Source organism: Dermacentor silvarum, chromosome 1 (genome assembly GCF_013339745.2).
Source record: "Dermacentor silvarum isolate Dsil-2018 chromosome 1, BIME_Dsil_1.4, whole genome shotgun sequence".
Lineage (NCBI taxonomy): Eukaryota > Metazoa > Arthropoda > Arachnida > Ixodida > Ixodidae > Dermacentor > Dermacentor silvarum.
Window position 1 is genome coordinate 108,946,972 of NC_051154.1, and position 22,803 is coordinate 108,969,774.

Consider the following 22,803-nt stretch of genomic DNA (forward strand, 5'->3'; position numbering starts at 1 on the left):
AAAGATTAAGCATAAAGGATTAAAAAGAAATTACACCTGCAACTTGCATTTACATATGAACATGTCACTGCGACAAGCCGAGGACTGCTGTTTAGCATTTTGTTAGCCTGTTGGTCCACGTGCACAAGTGCCTGTCATCTGTGGTGAAGCTGCTTAGCACGACTCGTGACCAGGACCTTTCTCTTTCCACCTCCCGAGAATGTTTGCAGTAGTGGCCAGACTTGCTGCCATGGGAAGGTGATGTGGCCAATGTACAGATTTTGATTGCTAAAGCTGTACCAGACCATTGGCAAGCAAATTTTGTAATACGCTTGAGTATTTGAAATATTTGTGACTACTTAGCAGCACAGCGTCCAAGTTTTCAAACCGAATAATACAAAGTGAGCCTGCCCACATTAAAGCTTCAACCACAATGAACAAGTTGCCGATGGAATTTTGGTGCCGACTGGCATTAACAGCCGCGCAACACGCTGAAGTCTACCTATGCCAGATCACAACGCCAAGGCTTGAAGTGGCTAGCAAAGCATGAAAGCTGGTCGAAAATACGTCAGAATCTTGTTCCTTGTGGTTGGGCCTTAACATTCTTGATGCCACAGGTAACCACATCTCGCGCATGTGGGTTGACTAAGGTAGCAGAAATTGCTAGTTTGCTTTTTTTCGTAGTGAGTGACCCAGTACGGATTATTTCCTAACAAAGTATCTATCTTCTAAAACTATTTCCCCATGAGCCTGCTCGTTTCGAATAGGAGTAGAAAACCTTCGCTTGTAATTCTTATCTTCTGTAGTGAACTTCATGCCTGCATGTTCTCTGTTCAACCAAATTTTTAACATCTTTTGGGCCAACACTACTTTTGGAAAAATCGGAGAATTATGCCTTCTCTGCATCATTCAGGAGCCTGCACAAGTCATAATAATCCAGTGGGTGATTATGCTTGGTTATCTTGTAGTGCATAGTGGGCGATTTGCACGGGCTTAGAAAACTGCCATTTCATAGCCAGTACCATTGTATGCCTTGCTTGGGTCGCTTTCCTGTGGCTCTTGGCTTCACAGTACTACCATGAACACAACTATATATGCAATCCTAATATACTCAAACTCATTAGATTATGATGCAAATGAACTTCTGTTAGACTTATTTATTGTAACTACACGCTTGCCCTCGCTGCACCACTAGTCAAAGCTTTCTTTAAAAGAAATAAAATTATCAAATGTTGCATTTAAATTATCTTTGCTGTCCAAAGGGCCCGCAACATGGCGGAGAGGCTTGGCCTCTCTATTCCGACGTGGGAGTGGCCCACTGCACGCTAACGCGAGCCCTAAAGGACCACAATAAATTTTTTTTCATTCATCCATCCATCCACCATGCAGTACATTTACAATGTTAGTAACTCTGGTTGCGTTGGCACCAGATTCTATACAAACAGCCTGGTTGAGTTAGCAGGCCCTTAGCTGGATGTCAAAGCGGCCTCACTACACCTGCATCATGTGGAAGCAATGTGCCCAGCTTTGTGTTAGGGTCACCAGCCTCTGTGCCAGGATTGCCTGTGATTTCCCCCGTCTTGCGTTGTTCCTGGCTTACAGCTTTCGCAGACAGTGACCTCCTTTGCAACGCCATTTATGACAGCTCTGCAGTCAGCTGTAGCAGTCACCAAGCAGTCTTTCCACTGCCTGCTAGCCACATGCTGCATCTTGTCAAAGCTATCACAGATGGTGCTATGGTAGGCACTGGCTTCTTCTTGAAGCCTGCTACCAGAGATGGTAGAAGAAGCAGACTGACTTTCCACTGTCACTGGTTTGCAGATGTCGCAGCAGAACTTTGCCTTCTCTGTCTGCAGCCAGGTCACAGCTCCATTCTTGCCTGCACAGTGCCGCAGCCTTCCACCGCCTTTTTTTTTTATATCACCAGTTTCCACTCACTGTCGTCACGCTAGCAGACAGCCTATGGCACAGCTGCTTCTCCAGTGCTGGACCGCAAGTGGTGCTTGCACCACTTGTGTCAAGAGAACTGGATCAACAGACCTCCCCTCGACGTTCCCCCTGCTTGGTACACTTGTTTCATGGAAAATGGAGAAAGGTAGGCTGTCCCAGGCACACCAAGCCATGCATCCCTTGCAGCAGACGCGTACACCGTCAACAAATGCAAAGCCAGCACCTTGAAAGGTTCTGGTCGGCTGGTCGGTGTGGTGCCTCTGCAAAGGAGTAGAGCTGGTTTTCCATATCTATATTTCTATATCTTTATCTACATTTCTATACATTTCTATTTGTATGGAAATGTAGATAAAGTTACGCGAGAGGTTGTTGAAGCCACTCTGATAGCGAGGGCCGGTGATAGCTGCATCAGCTGCCCTTCAGTTGCTCTGACTACAAATGAATTTGTGTTCCTTTTTGTGCTCTGACTACAAATGAATTTGTGTTCTTTGTTCTCTGACTACAAATGAATTTGTGGCCGATTTTCATGTGCGATGATTGGACCTTTTCTGTATGTGGGCCTACAAATACAGTTGTTCCTCGAAATAAACACTCAGTTGAAAGTTAGCGCTCGTCCTGTTCTCTCGTTCTTGTCTCTGTCTTTTAGCGCTATGACCACCTCTGATGTATCTAACCAACTAGCCCAAAAAGGCACACATGTAGTGGTGTAGTCTGTTTTGCGTGGGGTATGTGTCTGTCTGTAGCATTCTGAGTGTAACCACTTGAGCTCGAGTGAGCGTGCGGTGTGGCGTTTTAGGTGGTGGCTAAAGGGGAGGTGGGAGCAACGCAGCCATTGGAGAGTGCGGCGCATGAAGCAGTGAATCATGATGCCGAGTGGTGGCGTGCGCGTTGACGCTTAGATGCCTTCGCTGTAGTTTGGGTGCTGCCGGAGCTAGCGAGTGCGCTCGGTTGGCATGGTTATGCTCTGTTCTTTTTGCTCCACGCTCTTTTTTGTTCGCATTCACGCTGTGCAGTTGTGCCTCCTTGTGGTGACAATATTTTTACAGGTTGCCATGCCGTCAGGAGCAATGGCAAGTCGCATGAAACGACAGACGCACTGTTTTGCGCCGGGCTGCACAACAGGCTATGTTTCTGCCAGTAGTGCGCCCAGGATTTCTGCCGGGGGGGGGGGGGGGGGGGGGGGGCAGGGGAAGCAAGCACTTTGCATATTATACAACTTCCTTGTTTTAGCCAGAGGAATCCAACAGCAAATAAAATGCCTAATAATTATAATAATATAATGACACCAATGATTATGACATTCATTTTTCAGTGTTCTACTAAAATTTAAGATTGAATGAATAAATACAAGACAGTGATAAAGTGTTTTTGTTGATCCGGAAAATTCGACCTCAAGCCACCTCCTGAATTGAAATGAAATTGTGAACAGAGCGCTGAAGGTACACATTAGACTGGTGGGGCTGGATGCGTGGGGGGTAGGGGGCTTAACACAGCCTCGGAGGGGGGGGGGGGGGGGGTTACAACACCCGAAACCCCCCCGTTTCTGGTTTCTGCTAGAGTAGCAGAAAAAGAAAACATCCCTTTTCTCGGTGCCTAATGATGATGCGGTACTTAAAGCGTGGCAGCGGGGCAGAACCAAGATAATGTTGCTTGCTGTTGCTTGGAGACACTCAGATTATTTTTTTTGCATTATGCCTAATTACATAATTAGTCATAATTAATCAAATTTTCAATTATGTAATTAGATGAAAGGTGTCAATGAGAAAATTGTAGAGCAACAGAAAGCTGTATCGGGAGTTTGTCATGTTGCTCTACAAATTTCTTATTGACACTTTCATCTAATTATAATATTTGAAAAGTTGATTTATTAATTATGGCTAAATATGTAATTAGGCAGAATGCAAAAAATAATCTCAGTATCTCCAAGCGACGGCAGGAAACATTATCTTGGTTTTGTTCAGCTATGTGGCATTTGCATATTTTTAAATCTTGGTGCATGATAGTTGGGACACCCTGTATATTGAATCATATAATCAAGTGCTGTCTCTCGTCCTTTTGAGTATTCTTCATGGGCACCCTTCCAGTTCATCACATTGGCGACTAAAATAAGTTTGTTTACTTAACTCCTATGTGGATAATAATAATAATAATAATAATAATAATAATAATAATAATAATATAAACTTTATTGGAATGGAAAACATTTTAAAGAGGGGCGGTCGGAGCCTCTCAGTCCAGGGCCCCACTGGCCTCTGCCGCCTGCCTGACCTGGCTAATTAAGGACTTTTGTCTTGCCAGGTCGGAGCGGGCGAGCTGTGCCTCCCTCTGCTCCATTGTGTTACTGGTATTTGGCCTATGAGGGTGCTTAGCGCACTCCCGGGTTATATGTATTAGGGTAGGTATGCCACTGCACCAAGGACAGTTCAACCTATGTGGAATGATTTCTAAAGCATTATATATTGGTATTAACCAATTTGACGAGCAGGATGCAGTGCGTCGCAGTAATATGACCTAAGGAGCTCTTCACTGCGAGCCTAGAAATCAGTGCAGCTTTCTTTACGCACGCAACTAGCATAATATTCTTCGCATTAGCTGCAATCATTTTTTTTTTTTTTTTCACTCCCGACGATTCAGGAAAGCACGTAGAACGCGTGCGGCCGAGACCAGCGAAAAATCTTTGTGCCGGCCGTGACGTGGCTGAAGCGAATGCATCTTTAAACACTCATCATAGGAAATACTGCTAGTCATTTATTGTCTTCTCTACTAGCAAGGTACGATATGAATTAGCTTAACGCTAGTTATGTCAAATATGCGATCGCTAATTGCGAACAAAAACGCCCGCTTCGAAACCCGCGGCACCAACCGCCGTTCCTCCGCGCCTGGGGAGCGATCTTGCTGGCGAATGCAGCGCTGCCGCTGCTGTCATGATTGCTTGCTTCACTCCGCCACCGCCGTTGCTGTCACCTCCCTCTTCTAGCCGCCGTAGTAGTAGTGGTTAGTGATTTCATTGATGTTGTGTTTTAGTGACATCACTTTCCGCTGGATGGATGGATGAGGCTGAACCCTTTAAATCGGGCGGTGGCACACGCCGCCTAGCCTAGACTATTAACATATTTTGTACTTTGTGGAGGGTGAAATTTCACCCCTGCCTTGATTTTTGCCACCAATCAGATAACCTTCGTTTGGTTATTTATACCCACTTAAAGTCTATTTTGCCTCCACTGTCCCTTAACCCCAATGCTTTGAAAAAATCAGCCCCGTTGTTTTGCACTGTAGGTTTAAGCCCTTTACAGAAAAGTATGAGGTGTTCAGCCGTTTCCTCTTCCTCTCCACATGCACCACACAACGTGTCTATACCTTGGTACTTGACTCGGTACATCTTAGTCCGCAATACTCCCATCCTGGCTTCAAACAACAAAGAGCTTCCCCTAGAATTATCATAGATATTTTCTTTGGCAATTTCTTGCTTGAAAGTTCTGTATGTTCCCAGTGCTGATTTTGTCTGCATCCCTGTTTTCCAAAGACCCCTCTCTGTTTCTTTAACCTTTTTTTTTACCGCTGTTTCCTGGTTTGCACCCCTCCTGCAGTCCAAATATTTGATTGACAATTTTCTGGTCAGCTTCCTCCATTTTGTGTCAACATTCCTCATGTACAAATAACTGAAAACTCTCCTTGCCCACCGCTTTTCTGCCATTTCTCTCAATCGCTCCACAAATTCTATCTTGCTGCTAGCTTCCCCGCCCTCGAATGACGTCCATCCCATGTCACCCTGTATCCCCTGATTTGGTGTATTTCCGTGTGCTCCCAAAGCAAGCCTACCTACCCCTCGCTGCTTAACTTCCAACCTTGCTCGAACCTCTGATCTCATGCACAGGACCGCATTACCGAAAGTCAAACTATAGGGACCATCACCCCTTTCCAAATCCCTCTCACCACTTCGTACCTATTGTAATTCCACAGTGCCCTATTTTTCATCACAGCTGCATTCCTGCTACCTTTAGTCGTTACATATTTTTCATGTTCCGTTAGGTACTCAGCCCCATTGTTTATCCACACTCCAAGATATTTGTACTTATCCACTACTTCCAGTGTTATCTCCTGTATCCTGTGCTCACTGTCCTGATTATCATTAAAAATCATGACTGCAGATTTTTCTTTTCTAAACTTCAAACCTAAGCTATCTCCCTCTTTACCACAGATGTCCATTAATCCCTGCAAGTCTTCCTTGCTGTCAGCCATAACTACAATGTCATCATCATGTCGCGTACATCAGTCATGGTAATGACTGTTTAATCCATTCTCCTTGCTTGAAATAGGAAAGGTTGAAGCCAAGTCCGCTCCTTTCTAATTTTTTCTCTAATCCTTGTAAATACAGCATGAACAACAAAGGTGACAGAGGGCACCCCTGCCTAAGCCCCTGCTGTATCTCTATAGGCTCAGATACCTTGTTTTCCCATTTTATAAGCACCTTGTTACTTTTATAGATATCTTTTAAAAGATTACTTACTCCATCTTCCACATCTAGAGTGCCCAGTATGTCCCACAAATCCTTTTGGATTACACTGTCATAGGCTCCCTTGATATCCAGAAATGCAAGCCATAGGGGCCTTTGTTCCTTTTCTGCTATTTCAATACACTGCGTCAATGAGAACAGATTATCTTCTAACCTTCTTTGTTTCCGGAACCCGTTTTGTAGTTCCCTCAGCACCTCCTCACCCTCCACCCATGCCTGCAGTCTGTCCTTTATAATCTGCATCACCACCCTGTAAACCACTGATGTCACTGTTATGGGACGGTAGTTGTTTATGTCGGCTTTTTCTCCCTTTCCCTTGTATATCACGCTCATCCTGCTCAGTCTCCACCCTTCGGGGGCTTTACCTTCCATTATCGTTTTGCTCACTGCCTCTCTTAATGCTTTCTTAGATTTTGGGCCCAAATGTCTTTATTAACATAATTGGGATGCCATCAGGACCTGTCGACGTGCTACTAGGAACCCTCTTCTCTGCCCTTTCCCACTTGCTTTGTTCAAGTGGAGCCACTGCACTAACCAGTCTATCCTCACCAGATTGAGCACATGCTACGTTTTTTTTCTTTAAATTTTTCTGTCATCATTGTTCTTATATGTTCCATTACCTCATCTCCTTCTAGCCAAACACCTTGAGCTGTAACTATAAACCTCTGCTCTAGGCTAGTCTTATTACTCAAGGAGTTGAGATGTTTCCAAAATTTCTTCACTGATTTCCTATCCTTTTTGTTTACTTCTGACAACCATTGGGTCCCCTTTCTTCTAATCTTCTCATTGATCAAATGGGATGCTTCCCTTCTACAGTTTAAGAAGTTATCCCATTTTCTGTCTACATCAGCCTCTGGTTCACCCTTCTGCTTTGAATATCTGTGTTCCCTGGATGCTTCCTGACGTTTCTCTATGGCCTTCTTAACCTCCTCATCCCACCAGCTCTTTGGTTTATGTCTTCTGGTCCCTTTGGGCATGACTCGTACCTTAGCAAGCTCTAGCTCAAATAGCCCTGTTAAATTTGCCTATGTCCATTCTGTTTTAGTATCCTCTGAAATTACTTCAATTTGTTGAGTTGCTATTTCCAGCTGCTTTTCCGAGTAAAATATCCCACCTGGTTGTTCATCTTGCCTCCTACCTACTTTCATTTCTCTTCCAAAATTCACCTTAATACGTTTGTGATCACTGCCTAGACTTCTGGAGCCATATTCATCTATGTTCATTACCTTTAGCCTATCATGCGTCCTATGTGACATTAGTGCATAATCTATCGTCGACTGCAGGCTCCCTACCTCCCATGTTATGTGCCCTTCACACTTCTCAGTACTGTTGCATACAACTAAGTCATGCCTTTCACACATATCCAGCATCATGTTGCCTGTTGAGTCTGTGTATCCGTCCATGTCTTCTATGTGTGTGTTCATGTCTCCTAGTATAATAATCTCGCACCCTCCTCCTAGCTCATTAATGTCACTTAATATGCATTCCAGCATTTTTTTGTTTTCCTCTTTGGCATTTGCTCCTGTCCACAGGTATACAAAGCCAAGGAGTGTCTGCTCTCCTGCCACTTTCCCTTTTAGCCATAAATGCTCCTTACATTCCTCTTTGAGCCTTTGCCAATTCATGCTTTTATAATTGAACGCCCCAATTCCACCCCCTTTTCTGCTGCCCTCTGTTCTATTGCAATATTCCCATGCATAGTCAGGATTACAGGGTGGTTGCTCTATGTCCCTAAGATGTGTCTCCACAAAACCGTATACCATCAGCTTTTCCTGCCTTAGTTGCTCATCTATCTCCTCCCACTTCAGCCTATTCCTGCCACCTTGCATGTTAATATACCCTATGTCCGAATAACCTTGCCACTGGTGCTTACGTCTATTTCTTCTCCTACAGACTCTACGTTTATTGAATCTTGGGGCCTCTCCAGGTCCGTCTTTATCTACGCTGGTGGCCTCAGGGCTCTGGGTCCACCCCAAAAAGCCGTAGCTTGGTGTCCTGTCCTACCTACCCTCCTGCCCGTGGCACCACTGTAGTGAATGCCATCCTGTGCAAAAAGGTGGGAGCCAGACTCGTACACGTCCCGGTTTGGATAACCATGGATAACAACCAGATTTTTGTGCTCCATGCTGTCCCATACCACCTTCTGAGCTTTTGCCATTGCATCAACCATGCACTTCCCTGACTGGGCCTCCACCCTCACTCGCCCGTCTGCCTTCACTTTTGTAAGGACGCCCTGCTCAACCCTCGCTACGTTGGAGTCCCCCACCACCAGGACCCTTCGCTCTACACGTTCGCCTCCCGCCTGCGATTGCTGTCCTCCAGTTCGCGGTAGCTGGTTCTCCACCCACCGTGCGCCACTGACATGCGGCGACGGGCTCCCTGCTGCTCGTCCCGTCCCACCTGAAGCCTGCCGCGCTACATCGCTGTAGCGTTAATTGTCGAGCCCCCGTGTTGCCGCCTGCTCTCGCCCACTGTCCCTCGCTGCTCTCATAGCATGCCTCTGCCTGAGACTCCGCGCTGTCCCCGCCGTCAGCCTGTGCCATTAGCGCCTCCACCCGCTCTTCCAGCATGGCCCGCTTTTCCCGTTCTTCTTGTAGCTGGCCAGCTATTCGCTCTACCAGGCTGGCCTCGGCCCCCTGCCTGTCAAGCAACTCGCCGATCCGAGTTTCGAGCTCTCCTCCGCTCTCGCTCCACCTTCAGCTCCCCTTTGAGCTCCTCCACATTAGCTGCCCATTCCCCTTCCATCCGCCGCACAGCCCCCTTAAATCCTTCACACGACCTGCACGCGAAGCTAGCCTCCTCAGCGTCGGCTAAACACCAACGTTTGCACTCCTCGCACTGCACCAGCTCGCCATCACACCTGACTTTCCTAGCCTGCCGCGCCATCGTCCGCCCGACCACCTAACGAGAAAGCCCGCCAAAATACCTGAACAAAGCCCCACGGTAAGCCCTATACGGCAATCTCGCTATCCGGCTACCTCCGATAGCTTCCCTTAACAAGGTTTAAAACTGCCGCCCTACACTGCTTTCACAAATGCAACACGTGCACCCGCTTCCAAAAAATACAACTATCTTACCTACTCACATCCAACCAAAATAACCAAGAAAATAAAAAAGCATAAAAAACGATATATATAGATAACTCGATTAACCTAACACAACCAAATAAAAAAAAAATTGAACTTATTCCTTGGTATGCTTACAGTGCCTAGAATATACTTTGTCTAGTACACTCTAGAATATACTTACTAGTGTGCCGACCGCCGGGCGTTTCTAATGGGAGACGCTGGCACCGCCGGTGATGCCTTCCGCCGGAGGCCACCAGACGGCGACACTCTTTTTGACCGTGCTAACCGAGCGGCGCATCACGCGTCGCTTGCGCTTCGGATGCACTTCGGATGCGCGTTCGTAAGCGCAGTCGGTTGCGGCGCGTTGTTGCTTTCGAGCAAGTAGCGTGTGGTGCCTCCGCACGTCATTGCTGGGTTTCTTTCCTGTGCACGTGGTTCGCACTTATGTCTGTTCACGGACGGAACCACGATGTGGTCGCAGAAAACGAGGCGTAAACACAGCACATGTTTTGTCCCGTATTGTACGACTGGATGCCGCTCAAACAACGAGCAAGTCTCATCATTCAGCGTGCCTGCTGACCCAGGACGTTTAGCCGAGTGAGAGAAGAATATAAGAGGACAGATCGAAGGCTAACTCTGGCGGCTGTTTGTGAGTTTTGTGAGAAACACTTTAATAATTGCTACATTGAGCGCACGTTCAAAATTAGTCGACGGTGTGTCGCCCATGAAAATGTGCCCTGTTTAATTACCGTCAGTCGTAATAAGTGCCGTTAGGTGATTAAACAGATCTTTAGTAAATTTGTGGTAATTAGATACAAATTGGTGTGAATTTAGCATTTGTGGACATGGCTCGCATATAATAGTTTACTGTGGAAAAAAGTTACACTTCTTCGGAAAACACGTATTTATTTATTCGTATTTTTCGCAGAAACACCCGGTATCATCTAGCGTTATAATGATAACTGTGCGTACGATCGTTTGTAAGTGCAACAAAATCATAATCTTTCGATTACGCTTTGCACCTCAACCAACGTTCCGCAGAGCGAAACGGGTTGGGACAGCCCATCGGCGTCTCTCGCACACGCGCGCGTTGGCTAGAGACGCTGCTCGGCATAGCACGGTTCCTACGGCTGTCGCCGTCTGGTGGCCGCCGGCGGAAGGCATCATTCTCCGTGCCACCGGAAAGCCCGCGGTCGGCACACTAGTAAGTATATTCTAGGCACTATAGTATGCGTCCTGCTTACGCTGAGATCCACTCCCCATCCACTCCCTTTCCAATCCTTTGCGGCTTGGATTTTAGCTTGGATTCGTCTGGAGAGCCGCGCAGCGGATGATGCAACGCACGATTTCGATGCGGTAGACAGCATCATCGTCAGCGACAGCATTTGAGGAGGTGGTGGTTGATTTTCGAACGCTGTGGTTACGGACAGACGGACGCAATGTTGTAATGTCTGTTGTATTTCATTGTTCAAGAATAGGCTGCTATGAACGTAATATCTGCCATTCTGTGGACACTAAGCAGCGTGACCGATGGCTGCATTGCTGCTGTGTGCTTACTTCTACGCGTCAACGAACTTATTGGAAGTATTATTCTTGGTTCCTGCTTTTATGCAACGACCGTGCTTCGTTATTTCGGGAAATGCTTGTGCCAAGCTTACACAGAACTTACCTTCTTCTGTCAGGACATCGTCTCGTTTGTCAGTTTCATCGTAAACGTAACTGACGCACTAGTCCATGGCAGTGTAGACTGCATTATCAAGACTTCATCTGCACTGGTTCGTTTAGGAGCTTTTCTGAAAACAAGTTTTGTGAACGGATACTACGGAGTGGTCTCAACAGCATCTGTAGTTGTGTCGTCATGCTACAGCTTCCTGGCGCTTCTGCTGAATTCAGCAGTACTGTTGTTGCAAATGCTGCCGTACATTGCAGTTCAGGTTGGGCGTTATGCGCTCTGCGTTGTATCTGGGATCGCAAAGTTCATTTTGACCTGTGTTATGGCGGCAGTTGACTCCGTACTGAGTGCGATCGTCACTACGGCTTGTGTGCTGTCGCAGTTTCTTTTCGGACAGCCGGGAGACGTGTACACCGGATTAGTAATCCTGCTCCTGACAGCGGTCATGTTGAAGATTGCTGTTCGTGCAAGAGCTCATCGAACCGTGTGGAGACGTGTCTTGCGTCTTTTCAACACCATCACATATTGGAAGCGGCGGCGGCAGCCCGGTGGAAGGAGGGGAAGTCCATCGCCTCCTCCATTTACGATGACTTTGCGACGAACCACTGCACTACGCAGGGACAGAATGAATCGCCTCGAGCAAGAACTTGAACAGGAACGAGAAAAACAGCTCTGTGTTGTCTGCCTAAGTGAGGCACGTTCTGTTATCCTTATGCCTTGTCGTCATTTTGCCCTGTGTACCCAATGCCTTGGAACACTGTTTCAGCAGCAGCGACAGACATGTCCGATGTGTCGACAGACTATTTATGAAGCAATTCCTGTGTATGCTTGAACATTTTCAAGAGCTGACTCATTTCCTTGCAAGTACAAAAAGTTTCACAAAACGGATTTTTTTTTTTAATGCATCATGCCTTTTTTTGCATCATGCCTTTTGTGTGCATGCATCAAGGTTTCAGAGCATGTACACATTTTGTGCACTGTGGTGCATACCCCACAATGTAAATAGCGAGAGGAACATTATCATGTTTGATGTATACAGGCTTCTCAGTTGGCCTTTGTGTGACCAGGATGCAGTAGAACCATGTTGTAGAAACTTTGCTCAAGCCAAGCAGGTTGCTCCAGTATTGAATAAAACTTTTGTTAATTAGTTTGGCCATTAATGGCATGAACATAGCTTAACCAGTATGGGTCAGCTTTGTTCATCCATGCTGGTGAATTTGGAACCGTGGAAGTATGCTCTGGTTTCCATTAAACATTGCCCAGAAAAATGCTGTAATGTATCATTTGTCTGTGTCGCTTGGTTATCAAACTGTCTTTGCTTTTATGGGTTATATTTCTTTTGCTTGTGTTTGCTGTAATGCGCTTTTTTTTTGTTTTCGTTGTTAACTGCATTGCGTCCAATTTTAAAATATTTTGGAATAGAAAGCATGAAAATTAAGTGCATACAGTAAAGTACCATTTTAACGAACATCATTTAAACGAACTATTCAACTGTACGAACTTCTTTAAATCCCCCACCGAAGCGCCATTGTACCCGATGCAAATGCCGTTCAGTTTAATGAAATTCAGTGCAGTGCGCATTTCAGTTCTACCAACATATTCTGCGGCATCATCCTATGTCTCCCAGGTCATATTGATCACTTCAAGTACAACGCACACTTTTGTAGCATATTTTTACGTTGTGAACCGCAATTCATAATCGCGATACGAATAATGCGCCCTATTTTAACTTTGAACTGAATAGGCCAAGCTTCCTTGGATTGGCTACCTAGATAAGCTCGTAGCCAGCCAAAGCCATAACCACAGCTACAGCTTTAGCCCTGGAATCGCAAAGAAAAGACATTCGCGTGCTGGTTAATCATGAGCGCCATACAAAAGCGCCTGTCTTTTAGACAAAAAAACAGGATGTTTTGCATAGGCTTGACTCTGGACAAAAGGATCATCAATGTAAAAAACATTTCTTGCAGCTGCGCTTGGCACCTGGCTTCTATCTCATGCCAGTGTACAATTTATGTCAAGATTTTGATGGAAGCTTGTCATAACCTTGATGAGAAAAGCGATAAAAAGGATGCCAACCACAGAAAAAAATTACACTTTTCGGCTACCCTGACTCTCGTCAGCTCCAATTGGGTAGCCAAACGTCTTTCTTTCATTTTCTTGTGTGGGCAGGTTTTTTTTTACTTATTATCAGAGTACGTTTGCTATCACACTTGCTTGCCTGTTTCCATCGTAGGACTGCACGGTAATCACTACAAATATAAAAATTATAATTAATAAAAATTTTCCACTGTTTTCACCAAACTGCCTGTAGGGTTGGTCACGCAGGATGGTAAACATTCCACTACATTTAGAAAATAGGTACCATATAAAGATTAGTTGTCATTCCCTTTAAACAAATGAAGCATGGATAAGGATGTTCGTTGTTGAACTGGGGGACACTTGTTCTCTGGTATGGTGTGCAAAGTATTATTTTGGTGTACAAAGTCCGAGTATTGCATTGAAAATCACTGCCATTTTACGTAAATCTATGTACTGGCCATGCAAGAGTGCATAGGCTTCAATAAAGTGTCTGTCCAGAAAAGTGAGCCCCACTCTTCACGGACATTGTTCCTGCAGGACTTCACATACCAAAGCTTTATATGTTAATTGCAGCAAATTCATTACTTTTTTTATACTGTACCTGAAACAATTTATTATGGTGATGTTTTATTTGGTCGTCTCCAAAACACTTTGCCCGCCGTGGGGGCTTAGTTGCTTTGGTGTTGCGCTGCTAAACCCAAGAGTGCGGAATCAAATCTCGGCCGAATTTCAATGGGGGTGAAATGCAAAAACGCCTGTGTACCGTGCATTGGGTGCACATTAAAGAACCCTAGGTGGTCAAAGTTAATCCAGAGTCCCGCACTACAGCATGGCTCATATACATATCATGGTTTTGGAATGTAAAATCCCAGAATTTAATTTTTTAAACACCTTGAGCGCATTGTTTCTTCTTTTCTTTAAATTAATTTTGGTAAAGAAATATTTCATGAATGGTGTCTTCCACCAACTTCCTGTGCAACATCTACAGGGTGTCCCAGCTATCACGCAGCACGATGTTAAAAAAGAGGAACGGTGTTACGCTAAACAAACCTACTAGTGCGTATTGTTTCCAGTGCAGTGGAGTAGCCTCCAGTAATTTTTTGGTTACTGATATTTAATTAGCTAATTGTAATTAATTATCTAACTCGAGAAGTACTGTCCTAATTGTCAAAGTGTCTATGAGAAAATTGTAGAGCAACATGAAAAACTCCCAATACAGCTTTCTGTTGCTCAGTACATGCTACATAAGTGTTTTTCCGAGCGTGAAAGGAGCCCGCAAATACACGCAAAGTGCCTCGAGCGACCAGTCGCGCGGCTATTCTGCGTGTATTCGCGGGCTTCTTTCACACTCGGAAAAACACTTATGTAGCACGTACTGAGCAACAGAAAGCTGTATTGGGAGTTTTTCATGTCCCCAATGCACGGTACATAGGTGTTATTGCATTTCACCCCCATCGAAATGATAATTTTATTTCATAGTTTTCACGGTTCATTATGTCTGATCTTGTGTTTGGTCTTTAATAGGGAAGTATCTTCTTTTAGTTGGGTCAGGTCTCAAGTGAGGTCTCCTTTAGTTTACTGCTAGCGCACATCAAAATTATGGTGTGCTTGTAGAGGTGGCCTGAACAGGCTGAAAAGGTTTCTACATTCAAAATATTTCTCAAAAGCTTTCTGCATTCACTTGGTTTGATTCCCAAATCAAGTGCACATACATTTTGATTATTATTAGGACTGTGTTTTAGGGAAGGTGAGAAGAGCTGTCAAAATCATGCACTTGCTTTTTAATAATGGGTTATGCTATTTATTAAAGTTTTTTTACTGCTTATCACTGTGGTTACAACGAAAATTATGGTGTGTGAGGAGAGTCAGCGTAAGGCAAACTGCCATAGTGAAGTCTGTATCAAGTGGCATGTGTATGTGTGCAGACCAGAAATTTTTGTTGAAAAGTTGTGTAAAAAGACTTTGTGCTAACTTTGTGGTGTTCTGCATATAGAAATATTTTGATCTCGAATAAACTCCATATGTTGTATATTCCTTAAATGCCTTGCATGTGAAAAAACTGCAGGAATGACTTCCCACAATAATTTATTGAAAGCGTTAGTATCAGTGGATATACAAAAACAAGAAGTATGCCTTGAAGTTTTTGTATGGTTTCACTTTTCCTAGTATACTGCAAGGCTGCACTGCATTGCCATGAATGACAATGCTCGGTCGACTGTCACTTGACCATGCTGCGTCTTTCACTGCGACAAGTACTTAAGTTCTAGGAAACCAGATTTCTCAATGTACATAATGTAATGTCACACTCATTTTGATAGCTTTGCCCAGTTGCCATGGACAAGCGGGAATAAATATTGCGATAAGATTTGGTATAGGCAAATTAAAAGAACTGTAAATTTTCAATGATGTGAGAGCATAATTAATTACCAAAGAGGGAGTAATTGAAGGCCAGATGAAGAGTGGGGGCTTGTGCAGAAGCTGTGAGAGAATTGACATGGGAATGAGTCAGAGTATTCCACAAACACTGGAATGAAGACGAAGCTCATGCAGAAACAGTAATAAAGTTGGAACAAGGGAAATGTACTTCCCAAGTAAACTGCCTATTGCAGTAAATGACTGAGGCTAAAAAAGAGTCTGCATCTGCCGTTTTGTTTTTTGACTCCTTTGCATGCAGCTAATGCTCTTCCTCTCCCCTATTTCTCTCTTTTGATACCTTTACCTCCTGCCCCCAGCAAAGGGTGGCATACTGGATGTGCATCGGGTTAATCTCTATGTTTCCTGCCTTCGCTCATTCTCTCTCCTCCTTGTAACACGTACACATTGGGACACAAGTAATTGCACTTTCTCACTAGTTTGAGTATGGTCATGATGACGCCTACTGTTACCCTTTTTTTTTACAGTACATTGAGCATATGCATACGTTACTGTACACTCACAGTTGTCCATGTACAGTCGGTAAATGGGAGCAAGTAAACTGATGGAACCTACACAAGGAGGATGACAGATGGGCTATAACTTGTATAGGGCAGTCAAAAGGTGTCCAATTACAGTTTGTTAGGGTTGTATGAGGAATATTAACAAACATAAGATGACATGCACATAGAGCAGTGGGGCATGGGTTTGGTGCAAGCCAGTGCAGAGGCAGCGCGAGACCATGTTGGGGTGACATGTATCAAGAGTAACGTGGAGCCAAGCTAAGTTGAATCGGAGAAGTTAGTGATACATTGTGTGTATAATATAAAAAGCATTCCACTTAGCCAAAGCATAGATGCACACGCAGTATGCCTCTGTTCAAGCCACCCAGACAGAGATCCGCAGCCATCACATCACAATTAGCAGAGGCTGAGAACCATGTTCATGCCAATCAGCAGCAACAGAGAAAGTTCAGCATTGGAAGCGAAGCAGAACAAGCAGCTACGTGCAATCGTGCTCAGGCACAGACTGCCTGTATTGGTTCAGGCCTGTCACTGCTCAGTGCTGTCACTGACTCAGGGTCATAGTCAGTTTCTTTTTTTATTCTTTAGCTCTGCTTGCTGAGAATAGTTCCTGCTGTTAGTGGAAATCCCTTGTGCCGTGGGGCCACAGAACACCTACTTGAAAGGAGTGTAGAGCAATCTACTCAACCACAACTTTGCATGGACAAGTAATAAGTGTATCCCTGCAGTGACGAGAGCACACATTATCTACTGTCTTGGAGCTTTTACTTGCCACGTCACAAAATGTTAAAGTCCCTTTTCAGAACATTTTTTTTTGTTTCATCTCTCTACCATATGGTATGCGAGTGTGCACACAAGGCACTGCCCCCGATCCCCCAACCCCCTACTCCGGAGCAGTGGGAGAACCTGCTGACCAGCTCGTGCCCTGAGGACCAGCTTCGCCTGGTGGACAGAGCGCGACGGGCACCTAGGAACCACGGCGTCCTGGACTAAGGATGCCGCCCACCTGGGGACGACCATCATCGTCTGCTCTTTAAATAAATTATATATATATATACACAGGGTGTTTCAGCGAGCACTTTCAAAATTTATTTAAGGTTGCCTGTGGCAGATAGCCCGATTCTAGCTAATGCGCCGGTCAACTCGAAGAGGCGGACATTACTTGCACAAAAAAATTGAAATGCATAATCGAGTAATTAACATAAATTCACTAATTAAGTTTTAAACTAATTACCTGATGGCCCATATTGCAATTTACAAATTGTAGCTGTGGAGGTTGCAAGGCGGATCCACTTGGAACGGTTTCTCGGGATGACACCAGTTACGAGATATTAATTCCCGAACTTTTGCGGAGAAATGCATTGGCGTTCCAGTTAATTTTGTTCTTCAATGCATAAAGCGACGTTTTTTTAAGAACCTTAACTGAACGCCAATGCATTTCTCCGCAAAAGTTCGGGAATTAATATCTCGTAACTGGTGTCATCCCGAGAAACCGTTCCAAGTGGATCCGCCTGGCGAACTCCAGGGCTACAATTTGTAAATTGCAATATGGGCCATCAGGTAATTAGTTAAAAACATAATTAGTGAATTTATGTTAATTACTCGATTATGCATTTCAATTTTTTTGTGCAAGTAATGTCCGCCTCTTCGAGTTGACCGGCGCATTAACTAGAATTGTGCTATCTGCCACAGGAAACCTTTAAGAATTTTTGAAAGTGTTCGCTGAAACACCCTGTATATATTGAATTGAATTGAATTTATTTCCAACATGTTTACATACAACATGTTTGAGGTGTATGGGAGTAAAAGCCGCTAAAAAGCAGCTTGACAAAGCTCCCATATCCCTATTGTGTTTGGCAGTGCAGGGCAGAAAACACAGAGTACATTGGTATACAGCAAATAATTACAATGTCGTCAAAAAAAGAAAAAAAAAACTGAATAAAGCAGTACAGTGCGGCTACAAAAGTAGAAATACAGCCATACGAGACATTTGATATTAGTGCAATTTCTCTAACAACATTATATTGTATCAGAAAAAAAAAAAAGTTCTCGTATGCTTTTAAAAGAATAAGAAGAAGTGGTTATATTTTCCTGCGTAATTTTAAACTTATTTAAAATATATGGTAATGCATAACTGAGTGTTTGGAATCCATAATTTGTGCGTGGGTGTGGAACGTGCCAGTGTTCATGACATCATGTTGGGTAATTTGTGGGATTTTCATGTAAGTTAGCGATGTCTCTAAGCAACATATTGTTTTGTTTTACCTGCATTTTATAGGACTTAAGAATACGGAATTCATATATTTTTTCTACTTCCATGATACGGTATTTTGAAAATAGGGAACTTACATGTGATGTAAAAGGTACATTCAGTATAGCTCTCATCGCAGCTTTCTGCAATATTAGAAGTTTGTTTTTACAAGTAATGGTAGTGGTTCCCCACACTAAATGACAGTAGTTAATATGCGATGTGAAAAGAGCATGATATATTATCATCTTTACTTTAATTGGTAACGTCTGTTGAAATTTTCTTAATAGTCCTACAACTCGAGCTAGCTTGGTGGTTATCAAATCAATATGATTGTTCCACAACATGAATTCATTAAAGTAAACACCTAGTGTTTTCACGGTACTCGCTATTGCTATAGCGTTTTCACCAAGGGTTAAGTTGAGGTCAGTCATAAAGTGCATATTTTTTGGTCTGAATATAACGGCTTTAGATTTTACTGTGTTAATTGCTAATGCATTTCTTCTGGACCACGCGTGAAGTTTTGCAAGTACATCATTACCCTTACGAATTAAATAACCTGCATCCGTTCCTGAAAGAAATATGCTTGTGTCATCAGCGAAAATGATGTAATCAGCCTCATTATCTATTTCCACCAAATCATTTATGTAGATATTAAACAGTAAGGGCCCCAGTATGCTTCCTTGTGGGACCCCGTGGCTAATTGATTTCCACTGGGAGCAAAAATTTCCTAGGTGAACTGACTGAGTGCGATCAGTCAAGTAGCTGGAAAGTAGATTAAGCGTTACGTCGCGGACACCATACATTGAGAGCTTCTTAATCAGAGTGATGTGATGTATCCGGTCGAAGGCTTTCGAGAAGTCTACGAATACACCAATGGTAAGTACTTTGCATTCAATATTATTTAATATTAATTCCTTCTGTTTAAGTAGGGCTATTTCTGTTGATAAGTTTTCTCTAAAGCCGAACTGCTTAGATGATATAACATTGTTTCTTTTTAAAAAACTGTTGAGGCGAATAAAAATTATCTTCTCCAGCTCTTTGGAAAAGATCGGAAGGATCGACACTGGCCTGTAATTGCTGAGCACGTTTTTAGGACCACTTTTATAAATAACAATAACTTTAGCTTTTTTCATCGCTGATGGAAAAACTCCGGAGCTAAGTGACAAATTAAATATATGAGTTAGAATTGGGGATATGACGTCAAGTACATGAAGAACCGGTAACAATTTTAAGCCAAATGCATCTTCGCTCCTGCTTTTTTTCATATTCTTAAATACTGTTAGTACTTCTTCATTGCTTGTAGGCAATAATACGATGGAGTCGCACACGTGATTGTTAATATAATGTAGCGCACTAAGATCATGTGAACTGTTAACTAATGTAGTAAAATAATCATTAAATTTGTCGGCTAAATGAGCACCGCTATACTGAGTTCCGTCGATTTCGAGAGCTTCAGGTGTTTTATTCGAAGTTCTATGAAGTAGGCGATTAAGCTTAGCCCAGACTTGACTTTGATCGGTTGTGGCATTGAACATAGAGATATGGTAATCATCCTTAACCTTTCTCAAGGCAGAAGTCACCTTATTGTGGTACGCTTTGAAGGCTGCAAAGTCACCTGGATCACGGCTTTGTAAAAACTTCTGAAATAGTTTATTTTTATAAGAGATCATATGAAGGATGGCTGGTGTCATCCAGGGCTTCCTAGCTTTTTTCGGAGGTTTGACACATTTGTAGGGAATCTTATTCGATATACAGAAATGAATATAGTATCCAGGAATGTGTTAAACGCCTCACCTACTTCTGTTTGCTCGAGTACTGGCTCCCAGTTTTTATCTATGATGGCAGCCCTAAATGACCCAAGTGATTCAGAGTTGATAAGCTGTGTCGTCATAAAGGGTGTTTTTTTGCGGTATGTGTTTAAAGCAGGAACATTACACACTAAAAACACAGGAAGGTGGTCACTTAATGCATAGTTTAAAACACCGGTGAACAAAACTTCAGTTGCCATATTAGTGATCAGAAGATCAAGAACTGTTTCTGATGTAGGTGTGACACGGGTGGGAACATTCACTACATTAGTCAGAAGATACGATTCAAGAAGAACAAATAATTCATTAGTTCTATTTGACGTCTCCTTAATATCGATATTAAAATCACCACCGAGTAGTACATGGTAATTATTAACATTCGCAAACTGAAAAATTTCCTCTAGATAATGAAAAAATGATTGGACACAACCTTGCGGCAGACGATACACCACAATGAATAGGAATTTGTTATTTAACAAACACAACCCCTCATAATCAGCAGTAAGAATACTGAATCGATCAACATATTCGCAGTGCAAACTGTTGCGAACAAACAAACACACACCACCTCCACGTCTATTTACACGATTGAGAAAAAATGAACTATAACCAGGCAAACTAAAACACTCAGAATCATTAGAAATCCACGTTTCTGTTAACATAATTCCCGTGAAGTCAAATGTGAATTTTTGTAGAAACACGTGAAAAACATCAAGTTTTCCACGGATTGACTGGGCATTTATATTCAGCAAAGATAAGCAGTCAGAACCACCAGCCAATAGCTTGTTTATGTCGTCAGGCGTGAAGTTTATCCCAGTCATACTCTTACCAGCCATTTCTAAAGGGAGCACTTTACTCGGCTAGTGTTCTCAAGTCCTCATTGCTTTGAATCAGATGTGCAGTTTCTCCAGTTTTCTTTCTCACTAGAACCTTGCCATTTCGACACCACACATACTGATACCCAGAACGCTCCGCCCATTTTTTGGCAGTTTGCAGTAGCTGCCGGTTTAACAGAGTCAGGTTTTCTGTTACTGCTACTTTAGATTTCAGTTTTCTTAGGTCCTTATTTTTCTGCAGCCAATTGTCTCGCATATCCTGGCGAACAAAGCGTACTATGATACCTGGGGTTTTGTTTGGCATACAGGGAAGTCTGTGCATAGCGGAAACATCACTTGGAAGTAGGTCCGGTAGGCCAACAGACTGGGCAACCTCATTGACTTTGCAAAGCAAGTCCTCATTTTGGGATTCTGTGACGCCATGAATAACTATATTTTGCCTGCGGCTTCTATACTCCAAGTCATTAACAGTCCTTTTCAGGACTTCAACTTCCTCAGTGTCACTGCGGGATTCAACAGCCTCAACGCGTTTCCGCAGCTCTTTCAGTTCTGCGTCATGTCGCGACATGACATTCAACACCTCATCATACTTGTCCGACATCAACGTAATCAACTTCTCAATGTTGTCTACTTTCTCTGGGAGGCTTTCCATCTTCTCTAGTTTAGCTTGGATAGCAATTAGCACTGCAAAAATGTCACCGTCAGTTCGGTCGTTGCCTGAGCCTCTCAAACGGGATGAGTAACACTGAGGACAGTTCCATGTGGCAAAGAATGCTTCTGTCTTATTCTTAGCCGCCGCTTCCGTAACACCTGAACATTTGCCCAGGTGATACGATTTATCGCATACTGAGCATTTCATGACAAGGCTGCTGTCAGACACAGTTTTCATGCACTTGGGACGTGTCTTATCAGATACCGACATTTTTCAAGCTCAAAAACGGACACCACCACAACAGTCAAGCATGCAGCACTTTGGCAGGGAGCGGCAGCAGATTAAAGCACGCCTGAGAGGACTAGGACAAGTTAAAAAGACCAACCTGTAACGAGTAGAAAAAGAGCGTTTTGATGCGTGCGCTTCTCTTTCTATATCCCATCTTTAGAATAAACAACTTTAAACACTTAAACTGCATGCTAAGCAAATCATTGATTGCACTTTACAGCGTTTTGCTGACTTTATAGACATATAGAGTGAGGAGAGGCCAACAATCCCAGATGCATAGTAAAAGGTGTGGCAGAAGTCAATTAATCAATCAATCAATTTGTATTGATAATCATATGTAAAAGATGCAAACTACGTGGACCGAAAGCCAAATAGTGACTATTCGAATATAGTTCCTTGAATCGAATAGTCACCATTCACAAATGGAAATATGGCTTGAATAGTTTTCAAATACTTGAAATTGCCAGCTGTGCACGATCAAACATAAAATAATCAAGGAAATTTCACATCTGCCACAGTGAACATAAAGAACAGCAAGTTACGCAGAGCTCACTGTCGCCTAAAGAGCCAAACTTTTTTCGAGCTAAACTGCTATCATTTGCACTCAAATTTCGCCCAGGCATGACATTCAGCAATGGGTATTGTTCAATACTATTTATTGATGTTGCAGTTTCGTGTTCTTAAAGTCTAAATGTAAACGAACTCGATTGCAACATCATTTGATGTAATAGTGGCACCATCTGCAGTGACAAATCTAACTAGAGAAAAAGT

The 22,803-nt window shown here is 43.4% G+C and overlaps 1 protein-coding gene across 1 annotated transcript; it reads left to right on the forward strand.

Moving 5' to 3' along the window:
* Positions 1-10,863: 10,863 nt before the first annotated feature.
* On the forward strand, positions 10,864-15,235 carry LOC119434698 (E3 ubiquitin-protein ligase RNF26-like). The gene has a single exon (XM_049672098.1). It carries the CDS (start codon positions 10,995-10,997, stop codon positions 12,012-12,014), a length of 1,020 nt encoding a protein of 339 aa, XP_049528055.1. The 5' UTR covers positions 10,864-10,994; the 3' UTR covers positions 12,015-15,235.
* Positions 15,236-22,803: the final 7,568 nt, after the last annotated feature.

Bases quoted from the DNA above. Each gene is read 5' to 3' on its own strand.
- LOC119434698 (XM_049672098.1), top strand. From the start codon at position 10,995: ATGAACGTAATATCTGCCATTCTGTGGACACTAAGCAGCGTGACCGAT.